We start from the raw sequence: 23,963 nt of genomic DNA, 5'->3' as shown, positions 1-23,963 counted from the left end.
TTTTTATGTAATCACTAAAATATCCATCATAAGGTTGTACAATCGAATATCTAAATCAATACCATAACAAAGAAGTTTATATAAGGAAACCTAAATAGGTTTATAGTTTATAAATTTGTGAAATATGATTTCATCAATATCCTCCATCAAATCTTTTTGCTTGTATATACATACATGTAAAGATTTTATCATGTTATCCACATATAAAGGTTTAGTAGGAAATCCTCAATGAAGATTTCAACCCTATTGAGAATATTCAATAGATGTAGGACTTTTAGCTTTGTGTTTGCATTTTGAAGTTGAAGTTGCAAGCATTCTAGTTTTAGATGAATAAGAGATTTCGATCATGTAGTTGTCATCATCAATAGGGGTATGTTGTTTCCATTTCGTCCCATCAAAACTCATGTAAATATGCTTAGCTATCCCTTTGCAAAGCTCAAAGCGAATTTGGTGCACCTGAATTGAGAAGTAAACAAGAAGAACAACAACAAAAAGTAGAAGTTAGTCTATACTTGGACATTTGAAGATGGATATTATTAACATGTTGGTTTCATCATCACTACCACTATTGTAAATCAAAACTAAAACTTCAAATATTTATCAATATTTAGCATAACATATAGTTGTAACAAAAATTATATGATCAATGTTTAAACATGTTTTAAGCTTGGTTTAATTGAGGAAAATATACATGCATAGAACTAACCTGTGCAAGACGAGTCCCATGGCAATTCAAAGGAAGAAACTTTTCCGCATGCCATGAATCTCTAAATCCTATAATCTCAAGAAGTCCATCATCCACAAAAGATGATGTAAAGTTTCTCTACAAATTACAATCCCATTAGAATTTTATAATAAAACTGTTAAACAAAGAAAGATAAAGTTAGCTTGAATATATATAAAAGTTTCTATTTTTCATCTCTTTTGATGTAAAACAAAACATTCAAAAGCTTACCTCTTTTTTTCTCCTAAAATTTGGTTTGCCCCAAGGGTCTAGTCCACCAGGGAAACTAGGCATGTTAAGACAAACAATTGATCTTATGCTACAAATGAAAAAAAAAAACAATTAGAAATATTATTAATGTTCATTCAAATGAGAACTAAATACTAACAATAGATCAATTACAAAAAGTAAAAGTCAAAAAAAAAAAAAAAAACAACAAATAGCCTTGCAAGATATAATATAATTAAATTTTGTATGGTCATGTCAAGGAGAATGACATTTTCAATGAATGTTGTTGTAAAATATATAAACCTGAAAATATATTTCTTATTCATGTTAAGGAGGCTATCTAGTATTGATGTATTGAAGAATTAGTATACAACAAAAAGCATTTGAAAATCATTTCATCATTTGCTTTTATTATTGACCATGAAAAATGATCCACAACGAGATCAACTTTGTTGTGTGGATTTTCTTAAGGATGGTCATAATCCATTTTCGTTTTTGAGTTAAAATTTTATTGATGAATTAAATAATTTTAGGTCTTGCTTTTCTATAAATAACTTTGGTCTTCCTTATCCTCACTCAACTTTAGTCTTTTAGCCGATTTTTAATAATTGTTGTCAAATCTTCATTAAGCTCCACTAATTTATTTAATATTCATTAAAATTTACTTATTCTTCAAGCATTTTACATTCTTTAAGCCTAAATTTAAAAGAAAACCAACTCTAGATGAAAAGTTTGACTAATACCCATCCTTAAAGAAAATGTTAAACTCATTTCTTTTTCCTTGCTATATCATTTTTTTTTCTATGTTGTAAGATGTTTCTTCATTTTCATGGTGGAAATAGGGCATTCATGAATACTCATCACATCTACATCATTTATTCTAAGATAATTTTTCAACCTTGTCTTATATCTTAGAGGCACATAAGCATGTGACACCAAACAATTAAAAAAAATAAAGATGATGTGACACAAAGATGGAAGTTACAATGTATGTCAACCTCAAGACAAAACTGATAGAAAATAATGTCATTATTTTACCTTCGAGGTAACTTTAACTTCTTCCATTGATGTTGTTGATCCTTGATTTTAACAATTATAGGCAAAGTAATGTTCCTGCATCAATGAAGTTATTCTTCTCATATTTTTTCAAATAATAAAAATAATAATATTAATATAGTAAAGAAAGTCTACACTTTTAAATATGATTATGGGAAAAATACATGATCTACACCATAACCAATTAGAAATGCTTGAACAACCTTAATCAATCTTAATAAATCACGTTATGGTTTAAACAAACTTCAAGAAATCAATTGAACCCATTCATCTCAAGCTTCAGTTGAAGTAACAAAATTCAAGGCTATTACATTATTATATTTTCTCTTAGTAATATATTATAGTGTAAGTCTATATTAATGATAAAATAATTGTTGGCAACAGATACAGTCACTTATTCGCATATTTTTAGTTCATTTTTCACTTATTTTAAAATTTCAAATAGCAGTATACTCCTTATAGAAAATAAAAGCATTCTTACCTTTTGCTAACATTCCATCCAAATTAATTAGCAAGTTAATAATATATCCCAAAGTATTCCAAAATAGTAAACACCTACCCCTTGATTATTACACTAAATTGGAAAAGTATTATAGAACATAGAAAATTAATTAAAAATAGTACTATAATAATATCATAATGATAGGAATTGTACATCAAAAAGTTACCTTGGCCATGATTTAAAGTGAGAATCACCAAAACATTCTTGAGCATCCAACCCTAATACAAATATAAGAAAGATATAATGTCATATAGTTAAAGCATAGGGTACAAACAATCATCCTATTCTTATTGCATGTAATCTAATGCACAAGGAGCTAAATATTATCTGTATCCTTGTTGTGCCTAAATCTGTAAACATTCCTAAATTTATTTGGCGTGGAAAATGTTAGAAATATGTGGAGAAAGAAAATAAAGGTAAGCATGATAAATGATTACTTAAATGTAAGCATTCAAGTCATGTAAAAGACTTAATGTGATTTGTTCATTACTAAAATCATATTTTGCACTTGTTTAAAATTGAAGACCAAGTTATATACTATAGATGATAAAAATGTGATGACTAAACAATGTGAAAATCCAAGTAGAATAATCACATAAATTTGACCACCTATATAGAATGAATTTGAAACATCCATATCTTACTTTTTAAGAGTACCATAAAAAAAATTAAAATTTCTTGCCTTTTTTACTAAGACACCAATAAGTTGATTCTAACGTGAAAAAATGAAAACCAAATCAAATCAAGTTTTAACTTATTCTAGATGAGGTCACATATTGACAACTCCACATTTCGTATATATGTATACACACATATGTGCATATCTAATTTCTTGTTAGTCTTTATAATTGGTTAAATTTCTCATTCACAATCAAGTATATATCATCCATAGATCTCCTTCCATGTGCATATATAAATTGGCTAACCCTCCTGAGTATAAGCAATGTGTGAGCCTACTATGCAAAATGCTAATAAACTTTCCTTAGAAGCCTCTAAAATGTTTGGTATCAATATGGAAATCATCACTATCTTTATATTAATGGAGGTATCAATATGGAAGCCTCTAAACTTTCCTTACATATTTCTTCATATTGGACTTTAATCATGATGACATATTTACTTGTCTTCTATTAGGATAAATCCCTTAAAAACATGACATGATGTAATAATAAATAGATTTCAATATTATTTAAAGATGATTTTGGTTTCACATTCACTATCATTGTACATGAGAATACAAAATGAGACAAACACATGAGATGGCTCAAAGAAAGAAAAAAAATCTCTCTAAGAAAAATAAAAAAAATAAAAAGTACTCAATAAAATTATCTCAAGTTGAGTGTTTTAACTATAGAGGTAAAGGACACTTTCATTTAGATTTCCCTATACCTAAAAAGAAAAAGAAAACATTGCAAATGACTTAGAGTGATTTCGAGTCTAATGATAATGAGTCTATAGAATCAACTAAAAGTGAAGATAATTGGTAAGGTCCATCCTTATTATGAAGACAGTAGGTAGCCATTTAATTTGCCATCTTAAGAAACCAAATTTTATTTTGGCTTTTATTTGCTCCATGCTGCCACTGCCAAATTCCCATTTTTATACTAATAAAATCTTGCATTTTTTCTTCCAATAAGAGCCTACCTATATTTCAACTAATGGAAGCAATCATTGGCCTTCATTTATTGCATATAAATAACAAGCTTCTAGTGATCATTTGGTGAGACAAAAAATTCCAACCATTAAGAGTTGTGTAGAAAAGTGAGACAAAGAGAACACTAAGTGATAAAATTGTGAGTATTACGAGCATATCCTGGGGTGTGTTAAACTCAAGTAAGGATAATACTTAAGTAATATTTTGTCCCAATTTTATCACATAGTGAATTCTTTTCTCATCTTTGCCCAGTGGAGGTTTCCCTCATTATGAGGGTTTTAGCACGTAAATTAGGTGTTCCTTTTTCTTTGTCACTTTTATTTTCTGTGGATTGGCACTGCCACCCATTTACTAATTTAAATTTCTGAAGGTTGACATAGCCACCTAACTACTTACTTAAATTTCTAAAGGTGGACATAGCCATCCAACTTATTCATTTAATTTCCTATGGATTAGCATTACCACCTAATTACTAATTGACAATTATGGTGGATTGGCAAAGTCACTCAAATATTACTTGTTGTAATGTTTAATAGGTCACACGCATTCCCAACAACTAGTATTAGAGCGTGATTAGGAAGTTCAAGTTCGGGTAGAATCATGGCCGAAAATTATTTGGGTACCATGATTAAATTTACAACTACAAATTACTCATTTTGGAAATCCATGATGGAGGATTTCCTCAATTGCAAGGATTTATATGATCATATTGAGGGAGATAATGCTAAGCCAAGTGAAATGCCAAATGCAGATAGAAAGAAATTAAAGAAGAAATCATTGGGTTCTATTTTCCAATGGGTGGATATTAGTCTTTACAACCATGTTGCCAAAGAGACGGATCCCCAAACTCTTTGGAAGAATTTGGAGAGCATGTATGAGAAAAAAAACGCACAAACAAAAATTTTATTAATGCAAAAGCTGATAAATTTAAAGCTAAAGAAGGGATGATCATTTGTTGAACATTTGAATTATTTTGAAGGTTTGATCACTCAATTACCTATTGCAGGCCTTTCTCTTGATAATGAGACCCAGGCATGCTTGCTACCCAGTTCATTACCCGACAGCTAGAATACTTTGGCGGTACTATGGGAAATTTAGCCCTAGAAGGAAAAGTCACATTGGGTATGGTTAGAAATAGCATATTCAATGAGAAAATTCAAAAGAAGGATTTGATGGGCAATGATACACATGCCCTTGTCACGGAGAACAGGGGTAGAAGTATAAGCAAAGGACGTTATGGGCAAACAAATTAAGAGGTAGATCAAAGTTTAAAGAGAAGATAAAATGTTATCATTGTGGTATAATAGGCTACATGAAAAGGAACTGTAAATTTCTAAAATAGGGAATAGATAAGAACCAGAAGCGGGTAGACGATAGGAATACCACTACTACCACCTCTACCAGTGACAACAAGGTGACCTTACTCTACAACCAAGAAGATTGTTTTCATGTAGCAGATCAAGATGACGAGTGGATAGTGGCTCAGCAGCATCATACCACTATATTAAAAATAGAATATTTTTCCATATACAAAGTGAGAGACTTTGATGTTGTGAAAATGAGAAACACAAGTGTTTCTCAGATTGTGGAGATTGGCGACATCTGCACACAAACAAGTACGAGGTACACATTAACATTAAAAAATGTGTGACACTTTCTATGTCTACATTTGAACCTAAATATGTATGCTAGACAAGGATGGATATAGCCACTTTATTGGTAACAACAATTGGAAACTCACCAAAGAATCTTTGGTGGTGGTATGAGGTAAATTATGTTGCTTATTGTACAAAACACACGTGAAAGTGTGTGAAAGTCAACTAAATGTAGTTGAAGATGATGCTTCTCCATATTTATGGCACAAACAGCTGGTGCATATGAGTGAGAAAGGGTTACAACTTTTGGCCAAACAGTCCCTCATTCCTATGGTCAAAGGCAATCAAACCCTTATGATTATTGTATATTTGGAAAGCATCACAGAGTTTCATTCCAGAATAATTCCAATCAAAAATTGGAGAAATTGGAATTAATGTATTCTAATGTTTGTGAATCCATGGAAATAGACTCGTTGGGCGGTAACATATACTTTGTTAGTTTTATTGATGACGCTTCATGGAAAATGTGGGTATACCTGAAGTGTACAAAAAAAAATCAGGTATTCCAGTATTTTCAACAATTTCATGCCATAGTAGAGAGAGGAGAGAAATCCACTAAAGCTTCTTCGAATAGATAATGGTGGATAGTACATCTTTAAAGATATTGCTCAAAGCATGGAATCAAGCATGAGGAGACGGTTCTTGGTATGCCACAGCACAGCAGCGTTGCTGAACGGATGAATCGAACTATTATGGAAAAAGTCTAGTGTATTTTGAAAATAGCTAAACTTCCTAAGTTATTTTTGGGTGAAGCTATCAACACCGCTATTTACCTAATTAATAGATCACCATCAGCTCCTTTGGACTTTGATATTCCTGAGAGAATTTGGACTGGAAATGATGTTTCATACTCTCACTTGAAGGTGTTTGGATGCAAAGCATTTTTACATGTACCCAGGGAGAAAAGATCAAAGCTTGATAATAAAACAATTCCTTGTATTTTCGTTGGATATAGGGATGAGAAATTCAAATGCAAGCTGTGGGATTTAGAAAAGTAAAAGATAGTCAGAAGTAAGGACATCGTGTTTCAAAAACACGAGACCATTGAAGATATGGAGAAAAACGTGGGTAGTGCAAAACTCACATATGAAGGTGTTGCAAATTTAACACCAAGGCAGACTTCATTAGAGAGTACTACAAATGAAACAAATATGTAAGGATCATAACAAGGAACAAAAATGGAAAAACCAACCATTGGGGATGAGAAAAATGTAGACGACAATAATACAAGAGGTGCTAACCAAGGGAGCAAACCCTTTCACCAGAAAAAGAACCTCAATTAAGATAAACTACTGGATAACTTCAATCATCTACAAGGTATCCCAATTCTAAGTATATTTTAATTACTGATGAGGGAGAACCTGAAAGCTTCTAGGAAGTGCAATCTCACAAAGACAAAGACTATTGGATAAAATTCATGCAAGAAAAGATGAATTCCTTGTGGAAGAACCATGCATACAAGTTTACAGAACTACCAAAGGGGAGGAAAGCACTCAAGAACAAATAGGTGTTCAAACCAAAGAAAGACAACAAGAAGTTGTTAAAGTACCAGGCTCGATTAGTGGTAAAAGGATTCGGTCAAAAACAAGGTATTAATTTTGATGAAATATTTTCATCTGTTGTGAAAATGTGTTCAATTTGAGTTATACTGGGATTAGCAGCAAGTATGAATCTCCAATTAGAGCAACTCGACGTAAATACTACATTTTTACATGGTGATCTTGATGAAGAGATCTTTATGGAGCAACCAGAAAGCTTCAAGGTTAAAAGGTAGGAGAACATGGTTTATAGGTTAAAGAAAAGCCTATGTGGATTAAAACAAGCACCATAAAAATGGTACAATAAATTTGATTCTTTCATGATGAGTCAAGAGTACAAGAGAATAGTTGCAGATCCATGTGTATATGTTCGGAGATTCCTTGACGATAAATTCATCATTCTCTTATCATAAGTTGATGATATGATGATTGTAGGACAAGTTGCAGATATGATTTGGAAACTAAAAAGGGAATTATTAAAGACAATTGACATGAAGGATTTGGGTATTGCAAAGCATATCTTGGGGAAGGAGATCCTACGAGATATAAATTGACAATTTTCTTCCATTTCTTATTAATTACGATGAACTTATCTTTATAGGTCTTAACAACTAAAAAAACTTTGAGGTACCATAGGATTGAGTTTAGGAAGGTAAAAAGTCATCAAATTTGAGGAAATGATGTATTTTTGGTATAGTAAAGTTTTTTTAAATGGTAAATATATGCAAAAGTGTTGAAAAGGCAATTGAAAATAGCTTGAAACTTGTGAAATTGGATAATGTACTTAGTGGAAGTTCAAATAGATAAGAGGGGCATTCAAATAGTTTGTTATTTTTTAAAGTTTCAAATTACATTTTGAATTACAAAAGCCTTGATTTTAAAGAGATATAAAAATTGGAAACTCTTCATATTTAGGGTTTAGGTTTCTTGAGTATAGAATTGTTTCTTTCAACTTATGTTTCCTAAGAACATTCATATTATAATGAATTGCATAATATTTATGAAAAAAAAAAGTACAAGCAATCTAAACCATACCTATTATAAGATAGTTCCAAAATCTCCCACAAAGATCTTTGTCACCTTCCTGGTAAGATATGATCATTAGAAGTACAAATTAATAAGTTAAAAAGTCTTATCCACTTCAAGCATTAATTCAAATAATGAATTATTAATTAATTAATTAATTCTTCTAAATTTAATATTGTCTTAGAAGAAATTAAATCTTATGGATGTTTTAGGAGAGTTGCTCACTTAGCAAAGCCAAATGATTATAGGTTGGAGTCCCACCAGGAAAAAATAGAAAAAGGAAAAAAAAAAGTTTACCAATAAAAGAAAATGCTACCATGTAGCTAGTAAAGAAAATGTGAACTATACATTTTTTACTTAACTAATATGATATAGATCACAATCTCTCTCCCATATACATAATTTGTAATGTCTAAACTTATTTAATTAAAAGAGGTGGAGCAAGTTTAAACCCTCATAAGTCAACTGAAAATGATGCCCAATCAACTATTTATACTAATGTGACTATTATAAAAATAGGAGTACACATGTATGATATGTAGATATATTTTGAAGCACAATGGTAGATAGCAAAAAGTAGGAGAAAGTGTCTTCACCCATTGAAATATATGTTCCACTTTTATGGGTGTTTGCTCAAAATAATGCTCGATAAACTATTTGTACTTATATGATTACTATGAAAATAAGAGTATGTACCTATGACACGCAAATATATTTTATAGTAAAAGTACCATAGGAAATAGCAGAGAATAGCATAAATGTCGTCACTCACTAAATCTATGTTTCATCTACTAAAATAAATTTTCTTTAACCTTAAAGTAGTATTTTAGAGAAGTTCATAAAACCTTATCAATTGTTGAGGTAAGCTAAACAAGTTGAATGGAAAATATAAGATAGTTATGTTGTGCACTAAAGTGTAGCGAAAAAGAACCTTTGTAGAAGCAACTTGGTTAGGTCATGCCTAATTATTGGCATGACAATTTGGTCTTTAAAGAATTTCTATATATAGCTCCAATATATTGATTAACTATGTCAGCATTTCATCACTACTAACTATGGTTTTATTTTGCGCACCTTATAGATTCTAGGATATGCCTCCACTCTTAAATGGCCCACTTCTCTAAAGGTGTGATATTTTAATGTAATTTTGTTATGCACTACTACCTTTTCCCAATCTACTTATGTAGGAATTTTCATGTCTATAACCCTAAAGACTAACCAATTAATATTTAGGCAAACTTAAATTATGTTAGAATTAATTCCCTCTAAAGTATGCATGAAAAACTACATGAAAGTCATAGTGAGTACTAGAGTTTGAAGTATATCAATCAATTCATTAACCAATCATTATTGTCTTCTTGCTTGAATTGGTATCTAATCCGTATATAATCTCATAATTGATCAACAAATGTACCAATAAGTTTGCAATCCACAAATAAAGTCCACATTTGATGTTAATTTCACTTATTCCATTATCAAGCTACTCATGATAAGCATGGATAATCTTATAGTGTCCCTAATATATTTGCTATAAAAAAAAGTCAATTTTTTTATCCAATTTACTAGTTTAATGGAGTTACTTTTAAAAAAAAATGTCAATATTAGTAATTATAATATATCTATCCATAGCATAGGCTATTGGAATTAAATGTGATTGTTTAGCCATAATAGATTTAATGTATTTTATTAATAATGGAGTCAAATTTAAAACTTGTGTTGTAATATTAGAAAGTTAAATGCTATCAAACACTTAGGAATATTTAGTTATGAAAGACCATAGACTTTGTATAATATGCACATCATAGAATTTAATAAATTTGATTCTTCACACACACACACACACACACACATATATATATATATATATATGAATAAAAGGCAAAGATGTTGCATAGGTATTTTTCCATTTGAAGTCTCAACTAAAGAAAAAAAAAATTCAAGAATTGAATAAACAAAATGAAGGCTTTACTTGGTTCTTAAAATCAAGGATCAAAATTCAGGAATTAATGAAATATTAATGGTTGGATTTTTTTTTTTAGAAGGAAGATAATATTGACAGTAATAAAAAAAAATCTCAATAGGAAGGAAATTAATTAAGACTCAAAAAAATATTTAAAAAATTCTAAGAAATCATCAAACAAGTAAAAATAACATATAAAATTATTTTATTGAAAATATAATATATGTATGATAAAATTGGTAATATATATTTGTGTTTATTTTGTATTTAAGTTTTTATATTTTCAATAATCACTCAAATGAGAAATATCATTGATATATCACAAATAGATATTATATATTAAGTCATAAATATTATAACAAGGGCAAAGTTGCCCCACCAGTAAGGTGCTTCCATACAAGAGGGATTTTTATATTTTAGGGGCACTATTGATGTTGTGACACGTAAAAAAAATTCCAATGGCTAAAATCTTTTTTTAGCCATTGATCGACAATTAATCCAAAAACTTGTGACAATAATTTTTTACAATAAATGATAAAATTTAATTCTTACTCAAGAAATATGTGAGGCCATGAAGGATGCATTGGAGATAATGGAAACCTCTTTAAAAAAGTTAAAAGGTTAAGAAAAGTTTTAGCTTTATACTTTTTGAGGAGAATTTTGAAGTTTTACATATGAAGAAATCTAAGTCAATTTCCAATTACTTTTTCAAGAGTATTAGTAATTTTGGATCAATTAAAAGAAATATTGAAAGTTTGAATGGTATTCAAGTGATTGAAAAGATCCTTTCATCTTTTAATCCAAGAAGTTATTATGTTGTTATCATTATTCAGAAGTCCAAAAATCATGATCCCATGACCATTGATTAACTCGTAGGATCTTTACAAGTCCATGAATAATATTAAAATGAAAGAAGAAAGAAAATTGGAGCAACTCCTTCAAATCAATTTACTTTATGGTAATGAAATAAGTCAAAGTAATCTTGATGGTAGACATGGAAAATGTGGAACACATAATTACAATTCATTCAACAATGAAAAAAGTCAATATTGTAATTCTATAGAAGGACAGAATATGGAGCAATGGAAAATGAAATGAGAGGGCAAGGTATGAAAAATATTAAATTTAATGTCACAATAGATAATATTTCTCTATTTTTCTTTAATTTTGTGGATTATTCAAATCCTATTTGTTGATAACAATAAAAGAATAGATAAAAAGAATTAGATTAATTATTTGGATTTTTTGTTACCTCGAAATGTTCTTGTAAGTTTTATAGCATTGTCTCATTTCATTTGAACTTTTCAAAGCAAATGATAGAGATATGTGATTAAAACTCAAACTCAACACTCTAATGGCTCTAAAAGGCTTATTTTAGTATGGTTGAGGAACTTATAATTGATCCACTACTTACTTTTGTTTTTAATACCTTAGTCTTTTATATTTGATGTTTTTGTGAGAATTATGTAGGTCTTCAAGGTATTTTAAAGTGTGTTAGAATTTTTTAGGAGGATTTGAATGAAGCTTAAAGAGTAAGAAAACTTAAGAATTGGAGAAGAGCTATCTAAAGTAGTTGACACATCTAAGAGACGCGTCAAACTGAGGCCACACACCTCTCAAATATGTTAGGTAAATTGTTCATCACTTAGATGACTCAAGTTTCACATCTCCAAGCTCATTTAAATTATGCACTACCTCCAACTCACTTAACTTATGCACCCCAACTCACTTAAATTATGCACCACTTTCCTCCAACTAAGTAGCTCACCTTCATTAAAACCAACCTTGCATCCTTCTTCACACTTGGAACTCCTCCAACTACCACCTTTGCACACCATCTTCTCCAACATCCTATGCATGCTTCTAGTCACCTTCACCAATTGGCACACCTTGAAGAACAATGATGGCGCACTTTAGGGATATTCACTAGACAAGATGGAAGAATTTTTACTACCATTGTATGCACCCTAAAGAATACACAAGAGCATAGCATGCAACTTTTAAAAGGGTGAGAACTAAGTGTCAAGCACAAGGTAGAGAAGAAAGCGAGCTGCAGATGAATGACCAAGCCAATCTATGAAAGCCAAGGTGGTTGAACCAGTCACCATGCTAGTCGTAATATCATAACAACCCAACATAGTGTTCAATTAGAGGAACATCTAAGTAGAAAAGACTTACAAAATTATTATATATATATATCTTAACCTCATTTCCAACTCTTATTGCATAAATCATGGTCCAATATTAACATATAATGAGAATCTCAAGGTACTTGGAGAAACAAAAAAAAAAAAGTATTCACATTGAGAATTTTTCCTTAAATCATTCTCACACACTACGCACTACATCCGTCAGTGTTAAAATACTAGAGTTCCCAAGGAAGGGAAGTTGGGGCAAATTGAGGAAAAGAATGATATATTGCATAAAGGAAACGAAGATTAATAAAAAGATCTAATGCCACTTGCATCCCGTATGAGGTTTTAGCGAAGCAAAAAACTTGAGAAATCCATTTCCATCACTTGAAGCTTAGTTGTAGGTTCTCAGGGGTGCTTTATCACTCAATTCCTTAGACAGACTAGTATGGGATTCATAGGCTAAGTAACAAGGATATGAGAATGTTTGTATTCCTTTATGTTGAAAAAAATGTTGGAACATTAAAGCAATGAATTAAATCTAGAAGAATGAAGTTTGCTCACAATCCAACCTAAGGAACTGAGTATAACTAAGAGTAAAGGATGCCTATACAGTTCTTGCTTTTCATTTAATTTTCATCATACTTAGCTAGTTTTACACTTCAAAGGGTAAGTAAAGCCAAGATTTTTCCATATCCCATTTCAAATCTCTAGTGATTTGATTTGTGTAAGACTCAAGTAAAGCTAGCCTTTTGTAGTGGTTATATTGACCAAAAGGAGTAACCATGCAAAACAAGTGTATGTTGTCATGGTTGTGAGGGTTGCAAGTTAACAAACCTTAGGAGAATGCCTAAGGGATCATAGTATTGATTTCCTTGAGTAGAGCACAAACCTACTAAGTTGAAATGAAACCCAACAAAAGCATCTAGTTGCAAGGCCCTAAACAAGAGCAACTAGAGTGAGTTAAGCCTTTTTAAGATGGTTCCCATTCCTCTTAAGTATATACTTTTTGGTATAAACCCTTGGCTTAGACTTAGAGTCACAAACACTAATCTAACGCCTTGTAAGAGAATTATAGATAGAAATGGTGATTTCAATGGATCTCCACTCTTAAAGTCTGTTTTCTTTTAGTTTTTTGTTTTTAAATTTCATGTTTTATCCCATGACTTCAAGAGAAGCAATTCTATTTGAGCTCCTAAACTACATTCATACCTCTTGCTCTTTATCTTTGCTACTCTCAAGTAGAAGTCCCTATGGAGACAAGCTAACTACTATACAAGCTATTAGTTCTTTTTATTTTTGGTTCAAGGACTAAGAGTTTCAACAACTAAGTTGGTTTCATTTATTCATGTAAAAACTTTGTTGTAAAATCTACTAAAAGCATAGGTCTTCCTAAGAAAATTGTGGTCGTGATAGAGATAGATTAAAGAGCTCTTGCAATGCTTTATTCATCTAATCTTTTCATTCAAATAATAGAAAAAATTCATAGCTATCTTCTTCGAAAGCCTAATTTTATGTTTCATTAAACTTGGTATCTTTTACTAAACTTATAACCTTTAAAGTATGAGTATCATTTCTTCACAATAAAATGAAATAGATAGATTTATTCCTGACATGAGTTGAAGCATGATAAAGAGTAAGAAAAAATAAATCTATTATTGACATAACTTGAAGTATGATAAAATATAAGAAAATATCTAATAAATTTTAAACCAAAGAGGTTGATTACATGTAGTCTACATAACATAGGATTGTCTTAGTGAAAGAATATTGTGTATCTCGCTTGAGAATTCTTTTTAAAGTATTGAATGTGCCCATGTGCCAAAAGAAACTAGTAAAAGTTAGATATCAAGAGTGAACTTTATTTTTATTTGCTATGACTCATACTCTAAATATTACAAGACTAGTAGAGATTGCAAGTTTGATGAAATGTGGGATTCATATGTCAAAGAAGATGACTATGAATTTTTTTCCTTTTTTTTAAGAAGAAGACAAGCGAATAAAGAGTTGTAAGAGATCATTACTCCTCTTCTATCACCACCATCTACTTATGAAGACTCATCTCCATCGTCTTTATTGAAAAGTACAAATAAAAGTGCATAATATTACAAGAGCCTATAAAAATGTTTTGAGGTAAAAAGAAATAAATAAAAAATCTATTGTTTTTTTTTTATCTATTTTCTTATTATGACCGATCAATAAGGTTTGAAGAAGGAATGAAAAACAAAGAGATGGAGAGATGCTATCAACAAATGATATATGGGAGTTAAAACCATTACAAAGCAATATTAGTGGCTAAAGGTTACAAATAATAACAAAATATTCATATGATAATTGATTAAAAAATTACAAATCATGCATCAGACAGCTTTAACAAATTAGTGGAGAAATGTCATCCAATGGACCTTTTGTTTTTTTTTTTTTTACTTTTTCACCATTTTTCATGATTTATTTTTTTTCCTATTTCTTGATATTTTGGAAATTCTTCAAATATCTCACTACCGCACATGAAATTAGCTCATTGTGTGTCGTGTTCTCACCGTTTGTGCTCCATGTTTGGCATGAATTCCTTAGTGCCATGTTTGGTAAGAATTCAAAGGGCAAGAATGGCAAGCATCTAGCTCAAAAGATAGACTACCCTTATTACATTTTTTGTAATTATGTATATAATTATACCTATACAATTTTCAAATTTCTTTGAACTCATTATCCATTATTAAAAATATAAAATACATGATATCAAAAATAATTCAATATAAATTTATGATATAACTACAAATATTTTTTTTTAATAAAACATTATTACACTTATACCATCATGTTTTATATAGTTTACTATTTTAGTATAAAATATATTGGCAAGTTCCATATATTATTGTCATATATATACATATACACACACATATATCCTTCTCTATTTTAGGAAAATTCCTTTTATACATAGTAATTCAAATCAATTTCAAATCTCCTACTAACTAATTTATAGTTGTACATGAAGTGTTTTAAAAGGAGAAAAGCCCTAATTAATTTATAATTATACAAGAGAAGTCCTAAAAGGAGAAAAAGTCCTAACTGATTTACAATTGTATAAAAAGGGTCCTAAAAAGAGAAAAATCCTAAATTATAAGACCCAAACTTGCAAAACTTCCCCTCAAGTTGGTGAATGGAGATTCTTTATTCCCAACTTGCCTATAATTCCTTAAAATGTGGTATTAGCCAATCTTTAGTTACAACATATACAAGTTAGCCACGTTGAAATGTCAATCTACTTCCACATGCTTTATTTGATCATACTATACCATATTATGAGTAATGTTGAATGCAGACTTGTTATCACAGTAAAGTCTCATAGGGTGCCTCTACTTGATTTTAAGATCATCTAAAATAATCTTAAGCCATAATAGTTCACAAATTCCATAAGCCATTACTTGAAACTCCACCTCAACACTAGATCTTGTGACCTCTAGTTGTTTTTTACTTTGCCAAGTATCAAGATATCCCCTAAGAAAAGTATAGTCCCCTAAGGTTGATCTTCTATTTAAAATTAATACAACATAATCTGGATCCATGTAGGCTTTCAGGCACAACTTCATAGCTTGTTTGAATAACAACCTTTATCGAATATTCATTTAAGGTAGTACATGATTCAATAAATAGCTTAAAGATGAGTGTATTTGGGATTGTGCATAAATTGACTAACAATGCTCACAACATATGCAATGTCTAGTCTAATATGTGTTAAGTAAATTAATTTGCCCACTTGTCATTAATACATGGCACAATCTACAATCCTATCCTCCAAGGCCTCTGCTAATTTATGGTTTGGGGTTGTCCACTAGCTTGCATCCAAGTTTCTTGGTTTCTTTAAGAAGATCAATAACATATTTTGATGGTGAAATAAAGATACCCTCCTTGGAATGAGCCACATTGACTCTTAGGAAATAATTTAATCTAACAAGTTCTTTAATCTCAAATTCTCTAGTTAAATACTATCAAAGAGCCTCATTTTCTCTGGATCATTACTAATCATAATAATATCATCCATATACACCAACAAAGTTATCACTCTCTTTAAAGTCAAATGCTTAATGAACAAAGCATGATCACCTTGACTTCGTTTGTATTTCATGGCAAACATCACTTTAGAAAATCTCCTAAACCATGTTCTTAGAGATTGTTCTAAGTCATATAAGGCTTTCTTTAATTTTCAAGCATTGGGTCCACCAAGACTTTTGCAAAATCCTAGAGAAATTTCCATATAGATATCTTCTTCTAAGTCCTCATGCAAAAATACATTTTTTTTACATCAAATTGTGGTAAGCTCCAACCAAAATTAGCTACTAATGATAATAACATCCTTATGATATTTATAATAGCTATGAGAGCAAAGGTTGCTCAGTAATCAACCTCATAGGTTTGTGTTAGCCTTTTATTACTAACCTAGTCTTATATCTTTCTAGTTATACTTTATTATGTATACCCATTTACACCCAAATGGTTTCTTCCTCTAAGACACCTCTGCTATTTCCCATGTTCTATTTTTCTCTAAGGTCTTCATCTTAAACCTCATGTCTTGTCTCTAATTCTCATTATTTAGTGCCTCGAAAAGGTTTTGTGGAGTGATGATGGTGTACAAATGAGTGAGAAAATTTTTATGGGAGTGGAAGAAGTTATCAAAAGACATAAATAATGACAACAGATGTTCTTAATGGTAATGGTTAAATCAAGATCATTGTCAACATTTGAAGTACTAGGAGAGATAGAGCTATTACCTAGCCTTAGTTCAGACTCTTGAGTATACATGGGTTCAATGGTAATTGTTCTTCTTGTTGAGTAAACTTACAATGGTTTTATAACAATAGTTTCTAGACTAATGTTAGTAAAAGGATCCAATTCATTTTTTTTAAAACTGGTTTAATTCAAGCATTGTGGCATTAGGAAAAGATTAGATCATGTAGTCTATGTCTCCTGAGTCAATGACCCAAGAGCCAATGAAGGATAAATATGAGGCCCTTAAAGTATGAGAAATAAAATATTGCCTTAAAGTATGAGAAATAGAAGACTTGCTTGTTTGTGCCAAAGAAGACATAATTATTTATTCAGAGTACCAAAAAAATATCTTAGCCTTTCTATCTCTTCTTTGTTTAGTTCTCCCAATTCTTCACTATTGAAACTATGTTTTTCTTGAGGGCCTCCTTCAAAATTTGCCATAATTTCTTGATTGTGATTTTTCCATGCTTTATTTTCCCTATTCTAATCCAAGTTTTAAGGTTTTCCATTAAGTTTCCTATACTTCTCTTTGGTGTTTTAGGGCTTCTAGTAGTAAGTACACTAAAGTCCTTCACGATTGAGAATTTTCAACTTATCAAGACGCCCAGTTTCTCTAGCAAGATTTAAGTTGAATTTGTTTGGCATTATAGCAACCATGGAAAAACCATGAATAAAATATGGTTCAAGCATCACACCTCTCTGATTTTCTTTAGCACAAATGATGGAGATGATTTCATTCATGGCTAGAGGCTCCTCTTTTCCTAGAACTTAGACCCATACTTGGTTAAACTATAAATTGGGCCTAGCAAGAAATTCAAAAATTCATTCTTTTTCTATAATTTTTTTTAGCACTATTGCATCTTCACGGCATTTAATTTGAATGTTATGGTAGTAGTCAATTTCCTATCACAAATTCTTCATAATATTGGCAAGTTTAATTACAAATCTAGTTCCTTATTTTATAGTTGAAATCTTCACCTTGATTTGAAAATTTGAGTAGAATCTCATATCTTTGAATAGGTTTGTGGAATGGCTTTGTAAACCTCCCTAGTTGTTGTAAAAAACATACATGTTCCACTAATTTTAGGGGACATTGAATTCCATAACCAAGACATGATCATAGAATCCTTTTCATTCCAACTCTAAAATTTTAGATTTCCAAGTTTTAGTCCTATGCCAATTAAATGGTTCAATTTTCCTTTACCCTTTAGGGAGGTTCACACTAACTAAGAATATTGAAGATGATTCTTCTCAATAAGGTGCTAAGTAGCTTGGAAGTTCTACAATTCCCTCGTGGTTTAGCTTAGCAGCGCTTTGAATATCGCCTTAATAGAACTCTGGTAGTAGAAGTGTGGTTCAATATTTCAAACATAATAGTAGTGATGAATGGAGACAAAATGAATAATAAATAAATCAACAATGAAACTCAAGAAATCAAAACACCACAAAAAACTTCAAGTAAGGATAGGTAGCACTCAAAGTTTTCACCAAGCATACAAAGAAACCAGAGAAAGCTTTGATACCATGTGAAATTCTAAATTAAAATCAAGAGAAACACACACACACACACACACACACACACACACACACACACACACACACACATATATATATATATATATATATATATATATATGTATGTATGTATGTATGTATGTATGTATGTATTAAACCAACTTCAATGTGTATTATTATTATCTATTTTACCTTTTTTTTTCATATTTATGTAATTTTCATAATTTTTTGTCTTAAAAAGATTTTTTTCCAAATTTTTGTTCAATTTTTTTTATATTTCCTAATATTTCTATAAAACTCAACTATTGATATTTTCACAATTTATGATATTTTAATCCTTGATCATGATGTCATAATTTTTTTTTAGTTACAGTCTATAGAAACCATAAGATTATAATTTCTTTCATAGCTTAAAATACATGGAAATTTTGCTAAAAGTGTGATCAAAATCAATTTTTTAAATGAATGTCATAAAGAAAAATTATATATGAAACAAATCATGGGTTATAAAGTAAAAGGAAACAAAAATAAAGTTTTGAATTGTACAAAAGCTTTGTATAACTTCAAGTAGTAACGGGTCAAGATCATGGAATAGTATTTTGATAGATATTTTCAATATAGTATTCTTACTAAATATCCTGTGACGATGTGCTTTACACAAAGAAAATAAAAATATGAAATACTTAATTTTTACCAAAAATTATCTAAGCACGGAAGTGCGAGATAGAGGAAAACATCCAAAGCAAGATTACATCAAAAGGGATCTAAACTAATCTAAACTAAAACATGAAGAAATCTAAACCCTAAAAATATATCAAAGAGGCCTTAAGACAAACCCCTCTCCAACTGCAAAATGGGATATTTATACCATTCCAAGGTTGCCTTAACGTGGAGACATGTTGAGGAATTTTAATCCCAAAGATTTAAAGGATATGAGAAAATTTCCAAAAAAAAAAAAAATGTGTCCAAGCATAAACAATTATTTTAATAGAGATGGTGCCACCCTTACAAAAGCATTGCACCCAAAGTGGCAATAAGCAAAGGGGAGGTTGCAAATTTGGGCACCATGGGTCATCATCCCAAGATGGAAAATGGCATTGTGCATTCTCTCCTCCTCCCTTTCCCCCCTCCCCCCCTCCCTCCTCTCTCCTTCCTTCCCCTTCCTATTTCATGTCCTTGTACTCTTCTCACTCCATTTCAATACTTTGACTAAGCTCCTTTACATGCACTCATTCACTCAAACTAGTTGCTAGACTATAAAAAATAGAGAAAAAAATGTAAGAAAGTTAGAACATATGAAAGGTAGCACAAATTTGACTGATTGGACAATACAATTGATGCAAATATCACACAGAATTTGATTTCTACTTTACTGTCCCAACAATATTTGACATCAATCAATGTGTTTGTTAGGTAATTTGACAAAATTTTAATAAAAAAGCTTAACATGCTATAAGAAAAACCAATTGAGATCTAAATGGACCATAAATTAGCATCTACATTGGCAAAAAACATGAGGTTCCATGATCAAAACAAAAACATTGACAAAAGATATCCTTTCTTAAAAAAATGCATAATGAAGAAGTAAGTGGAATTGAAGAACCTTGGTACTCACGATTAAATTTTTGACATATTCGTAAAAGTATGAATATTTAGTAAGTCCATTGTGCTAATTGATTTTTATATTAATTGTGGAGACAAATATTATAATATATATTAAACTTTTTAATGTTACTTTAACTCCATTGATTGATGGTCCGAGCATATTTTTACTTGGCTTTTTTACTTTGATTATAGAAACTTGAATATGGAAATGACAAAGTTTATGCTATAAATTAATAAATTTACTATAAAATATTGATACAACTACAAAAACAATCATGATCCCAAAACATATGCATTGTAAAAAACTAATGCATTAATTATTTGTGCAAAAGCAAAGTTCTCAATTTGCAAGCAAAATATTTGTTCTCTTGTAAATTAAAAAAATGTTATATGACAAAACGTTACCATGAGCAATAAGTCGTCTTCAGAAACATGTTGAACGCGAAGAGTCTTTGGTATCTCAAGACAATCTGGAATTGATGTCCTCATTACAAAATTCCAACTGGAATATATTCAAACTAAAATCATTTAAATTTGGCCCTTGGAAACTTCCAACAAGAATTAGAACAAGAATGTGAATTCTTAATTACCATAAAACAAAGGACTCTGACTAATCAAATATCAATTATTTAAGAATGTGTAATAATAGTAATCTTCTATTATGAAATGTATACATTAGTCAGTGTTGGAAAGTAACTCAAATTTCTAATTAATATATACTCACATCTATGAAGAATATTATATAGAAGATCTCCTATGTTGCTATGTTATTACAATATTATAGTTTTTTTTTTATATAGGATAAGGAAAGTTACTAGGAACATCTCTATAAATATTCTAGGTCATAAGGAGGAAAAAGAAATAAGATGAAATGGGTTTGTCTACATGCTAGATAGAGATATGAGAAAGAGTAGAAGACACCTAATGAAATGAAGGCTCAAGGTTCAAGATGTAGATATAAGGAATAAAGAAATATGAGATTTTTTAGGACTTAACATTGGTATATAAGGAACAAAGGTTCAAGATCTGTAATATTCTCTATAATATAGTAGAATGATTTCTCTTATTAGTAGATATAGGAATTGTTTTTAAACTATGCTAAAACCTTTTATTCCTTTGTGTGTTTTTTATTTTATCTTTATATTCTAACACTAATATATCAGCACTAAAGCTTTCACTAGTATGACAAATTGGTGTCAAAGCTCAAATTGAGAATTCTAGAAGAAGCAAAGAGACCAAAACACAAAAGAAGATTACAAAGGAATTTTAGTTGAAGGTAGAGTCAGTTGTTCTCTCATCAAAATGTGATACAAGAAATGTGTTTTCGTTATCCAAGATAAGCATAGTTTCTCCTGCACACTTATTCCATCTTAAAAGGTAGAAATGATGAAGTGTTTGAATGATTTAAATCTATAGCACATGACGGGATCATGGCACATGACAAGACTGTGATGCACAAGGGTAACAATGATATTTTAGGAGTGTGGCGCACAATGGAAGTTATGATATATAGTAAGGATTTGATTCACATATGTTTATTAAAGTGTGTATCAAAGATAGATAAAAGATAAACTTGATAGAATTTGATCAAGATGATAAAGAGTTCAGATTTCCTTTTAAGATGGTTCTAGTTAGTACTAGATTAGTGTTTGAGTTAATTAAAAGAAAGCCAATATGCTTTGTACATTGCATCAAATGAAAAAAAAAGAAAAAGAAAAAGAAAATTAGTACACTCTTTGCATGATTTTAATGCTCTTTGGTTGAGAAATTTCTAGACTCATATTAAGGCAAAAGCATTTATAATGTATACGAATATAAATTTTAGTAACTTCTAGTGAAGTGATCTTTCTAAATAAGAGAGTAGTATTTAATAAATAAAATAAACCTAGCTCATTAAAAACCACAAAAGTATCCTACACGAGCTCCCACTAGAAAGAACTTTTCAATTCCAAAATCTTGTACTTGAAAGTGTTTTGGAGTTTGAGTGCAATAGACAACACTTTAGAGCACTTCAAGAATCAAAAAGAACTTTTGGCTAGACCAAAAGTTGCACCAAAATGGTGCTCAAATTTGAAGGATGCTCAATGTGGAATTATTTAGAGTCAGATACAAATGGTTATATATAAATGAAGCGGATTGGCTAAGGTTTTGTTCAAGGTGAAATATTAATTATTTTATTGATTTTGAAAGGTTCATTTGATCCTAACTTGCAATTAGGACTTGAACCATAACTTGAGAAGAATTGAATCATAATATAAATTTGAATATGTACTTAATGCTCAACCAAGGAAGTAATGCTTTTTGTTAATTGTTGACAACATTGAAGCTCAAAGGTACAGGACTACAGTGAGGAAATTGGTAATGCTTATATATATATTATGCATTCTGTTAGTAACATTCAAACTTTATTACCTGTCTATCAATATCACTTCAGCATCCCTTAATTTAGGAAAGAAAAAAAAAGGCTTAGAATCTGCATCAGAAATTTGATTTCCCTGTCAAGCAGTTAAATTATGCGTTAAAAAAAAGAAAAAAAAAAAAAACCATGTCTTTTATCTCTTTATGTAATATAAATAGGATGAGGCTACCAACTTATATGAAAAAGATGATAATTTTTGTATTACCCATCCAAGAGAAATTGAAATGTCAACTTGTGTTCCCAAAGGCATCACACCAATTAGCGGTGTCGGATGGAGTTCCATATCACAGAATGCTTGTAAAACCCGATTTGTTGTAGCATCGCCACCAAAAACCTGGTGAAGCATACATATATAGTCATTATGACGAGTTAATTGAGAGAAACCCAACTGCATATATCTTATATATATGTTATAATAAAATAACATTTACCAGTATCTTTAGTACATCTAGAAGGTTTATGATTTTTTGTTCTTTTCTTTTTAAACAATCTAATAGATTATTGCATAGAATAAAAGAAAAAAAAATGATATAATAATTAATGAACTTGTTTAATATTTTATTAGAATAAATAATTATTCAATTAGAGAGAATTCTCCATTTTTAATTTCACTCGTATCATATTTACTTATGTCATTCAAATAATTTTAATAAAAGAGCTCAACATCTAAACAGAAAGTTGGGGGAAAGCTTTTAGGCCGTTAGAATTCTTAAGAGCCGAAGCCCAAATTGGGGCCAATTGAGTCACAATTCCCAGGTGCGTTTTGAGGGTACAAAGGAAGGCTTATAATTGAAATTTGAGACAAGATTAAATCTTAAAGATCACAACTACTCAACTTACCAATATCCTCACTCTGTCTACAACCTCAGAATCGCTTCTCAATCCGAAATACAGACGAATGAGATGTAATGGCAATTGAGGAACAACCTCTGAAATGTCAGGAACCTGAAAAGTAAAGTTATTCAAAGCAGCACTAAAACAAATCCTCTGAATCAATCTTGAGGGTGCTTTAAAATCTAACCATTTTCATTGGCCGGAAGATGCTACGAAGAGATAGGAGCAAATCGTTCCCCTGATTGGGTGGCCGGAAGATGCTACGAAGAGATAGGAGCAAATCGTTCCCCTGATTGGCATCGTCTTTGGGGTTGATCATTACATAAAATACTAGTGGTTTGCCAT

The 23,963-nt window shown here is 30.5% G+C and overlaps 1 protein-coding gene across 1 annotated transcript; it reads right to left on the bottom strand.

The window, feature by feature from the left end:
- Positions 1–106: 106 nt before the first annotated feature.
- Positions 107–23,804, bottom strand: LOC104880914 (diacylglycerol kinase 1). Its single transcript, XM_019223589.2, has 10 exons — positions 23,625–23,804; positions 22,990–23,118; positions 22,778–22,860; positions 20,771–20,867; positions 8,393–8,441; positions 2,677–2,728; positions 1,991–2,065; positions 956–1,043; positions 707–823; positions 107–456 (listed from the first exon to the last, which is right to left on the bottom strand). The coding sequence occupies exons 2-10, from the start codon at positions 23,065–23,067 to the stop codon at positions 244–246; spliced, it is 852 nt and encodes a 283-aa protein (XP_019079134.2). The 5' UTR covers positions 23,068–23,118; positions 23,625–23,804; the 3' UTR covers positions 107–243.
- Between the last annotated feature and the right edge of the window lie 159 nt (positions 23,805–23,963).

Source organism: Vitis vinifera, chromosome 12 (assembly GCF_030704535.1).
Source record: "Vitis vinifera cultivar Pinot Noir 40024 chromosome 12, ASM3070453v1".
Lineage (NCBI taxonomy): Eukaryota > Viridiplantae > Streptophyta > Magnoliopsida > Vitales > Vitaceae > Vitis > Vitis vinifera.
The sequence above is the reverse complement of the archived record's forward strand: the minus strand, read 5'-3'. Positions and strand labels throughout refer to the sequence as shown.

Excerpts from the sequence above, each read along its gene's own strand:
- LOC104880914 (XM_019223589.2), bottom strand. The coding sequence starts at position 23,067 with ATGGAACTCCATCCGACACCGCTAATTGGTGTGATGCCTTTGGGAACA. Across the intron at positions 2,729-8,392 it reads TTGGAACTATCTTATAATAG|GGTTGGATGCTCAAGAATGT; the intron begins GTATGGTTTAGA and ends TATTTGTATTAG. Across the intron at positions 824-955 it reads ATTTTAGGAGAAAAAAAGAG|AGAAACTTTACATCATCTTT; the intron begins GTAAGCTTTTGA and ends TGTAATTTGTAG.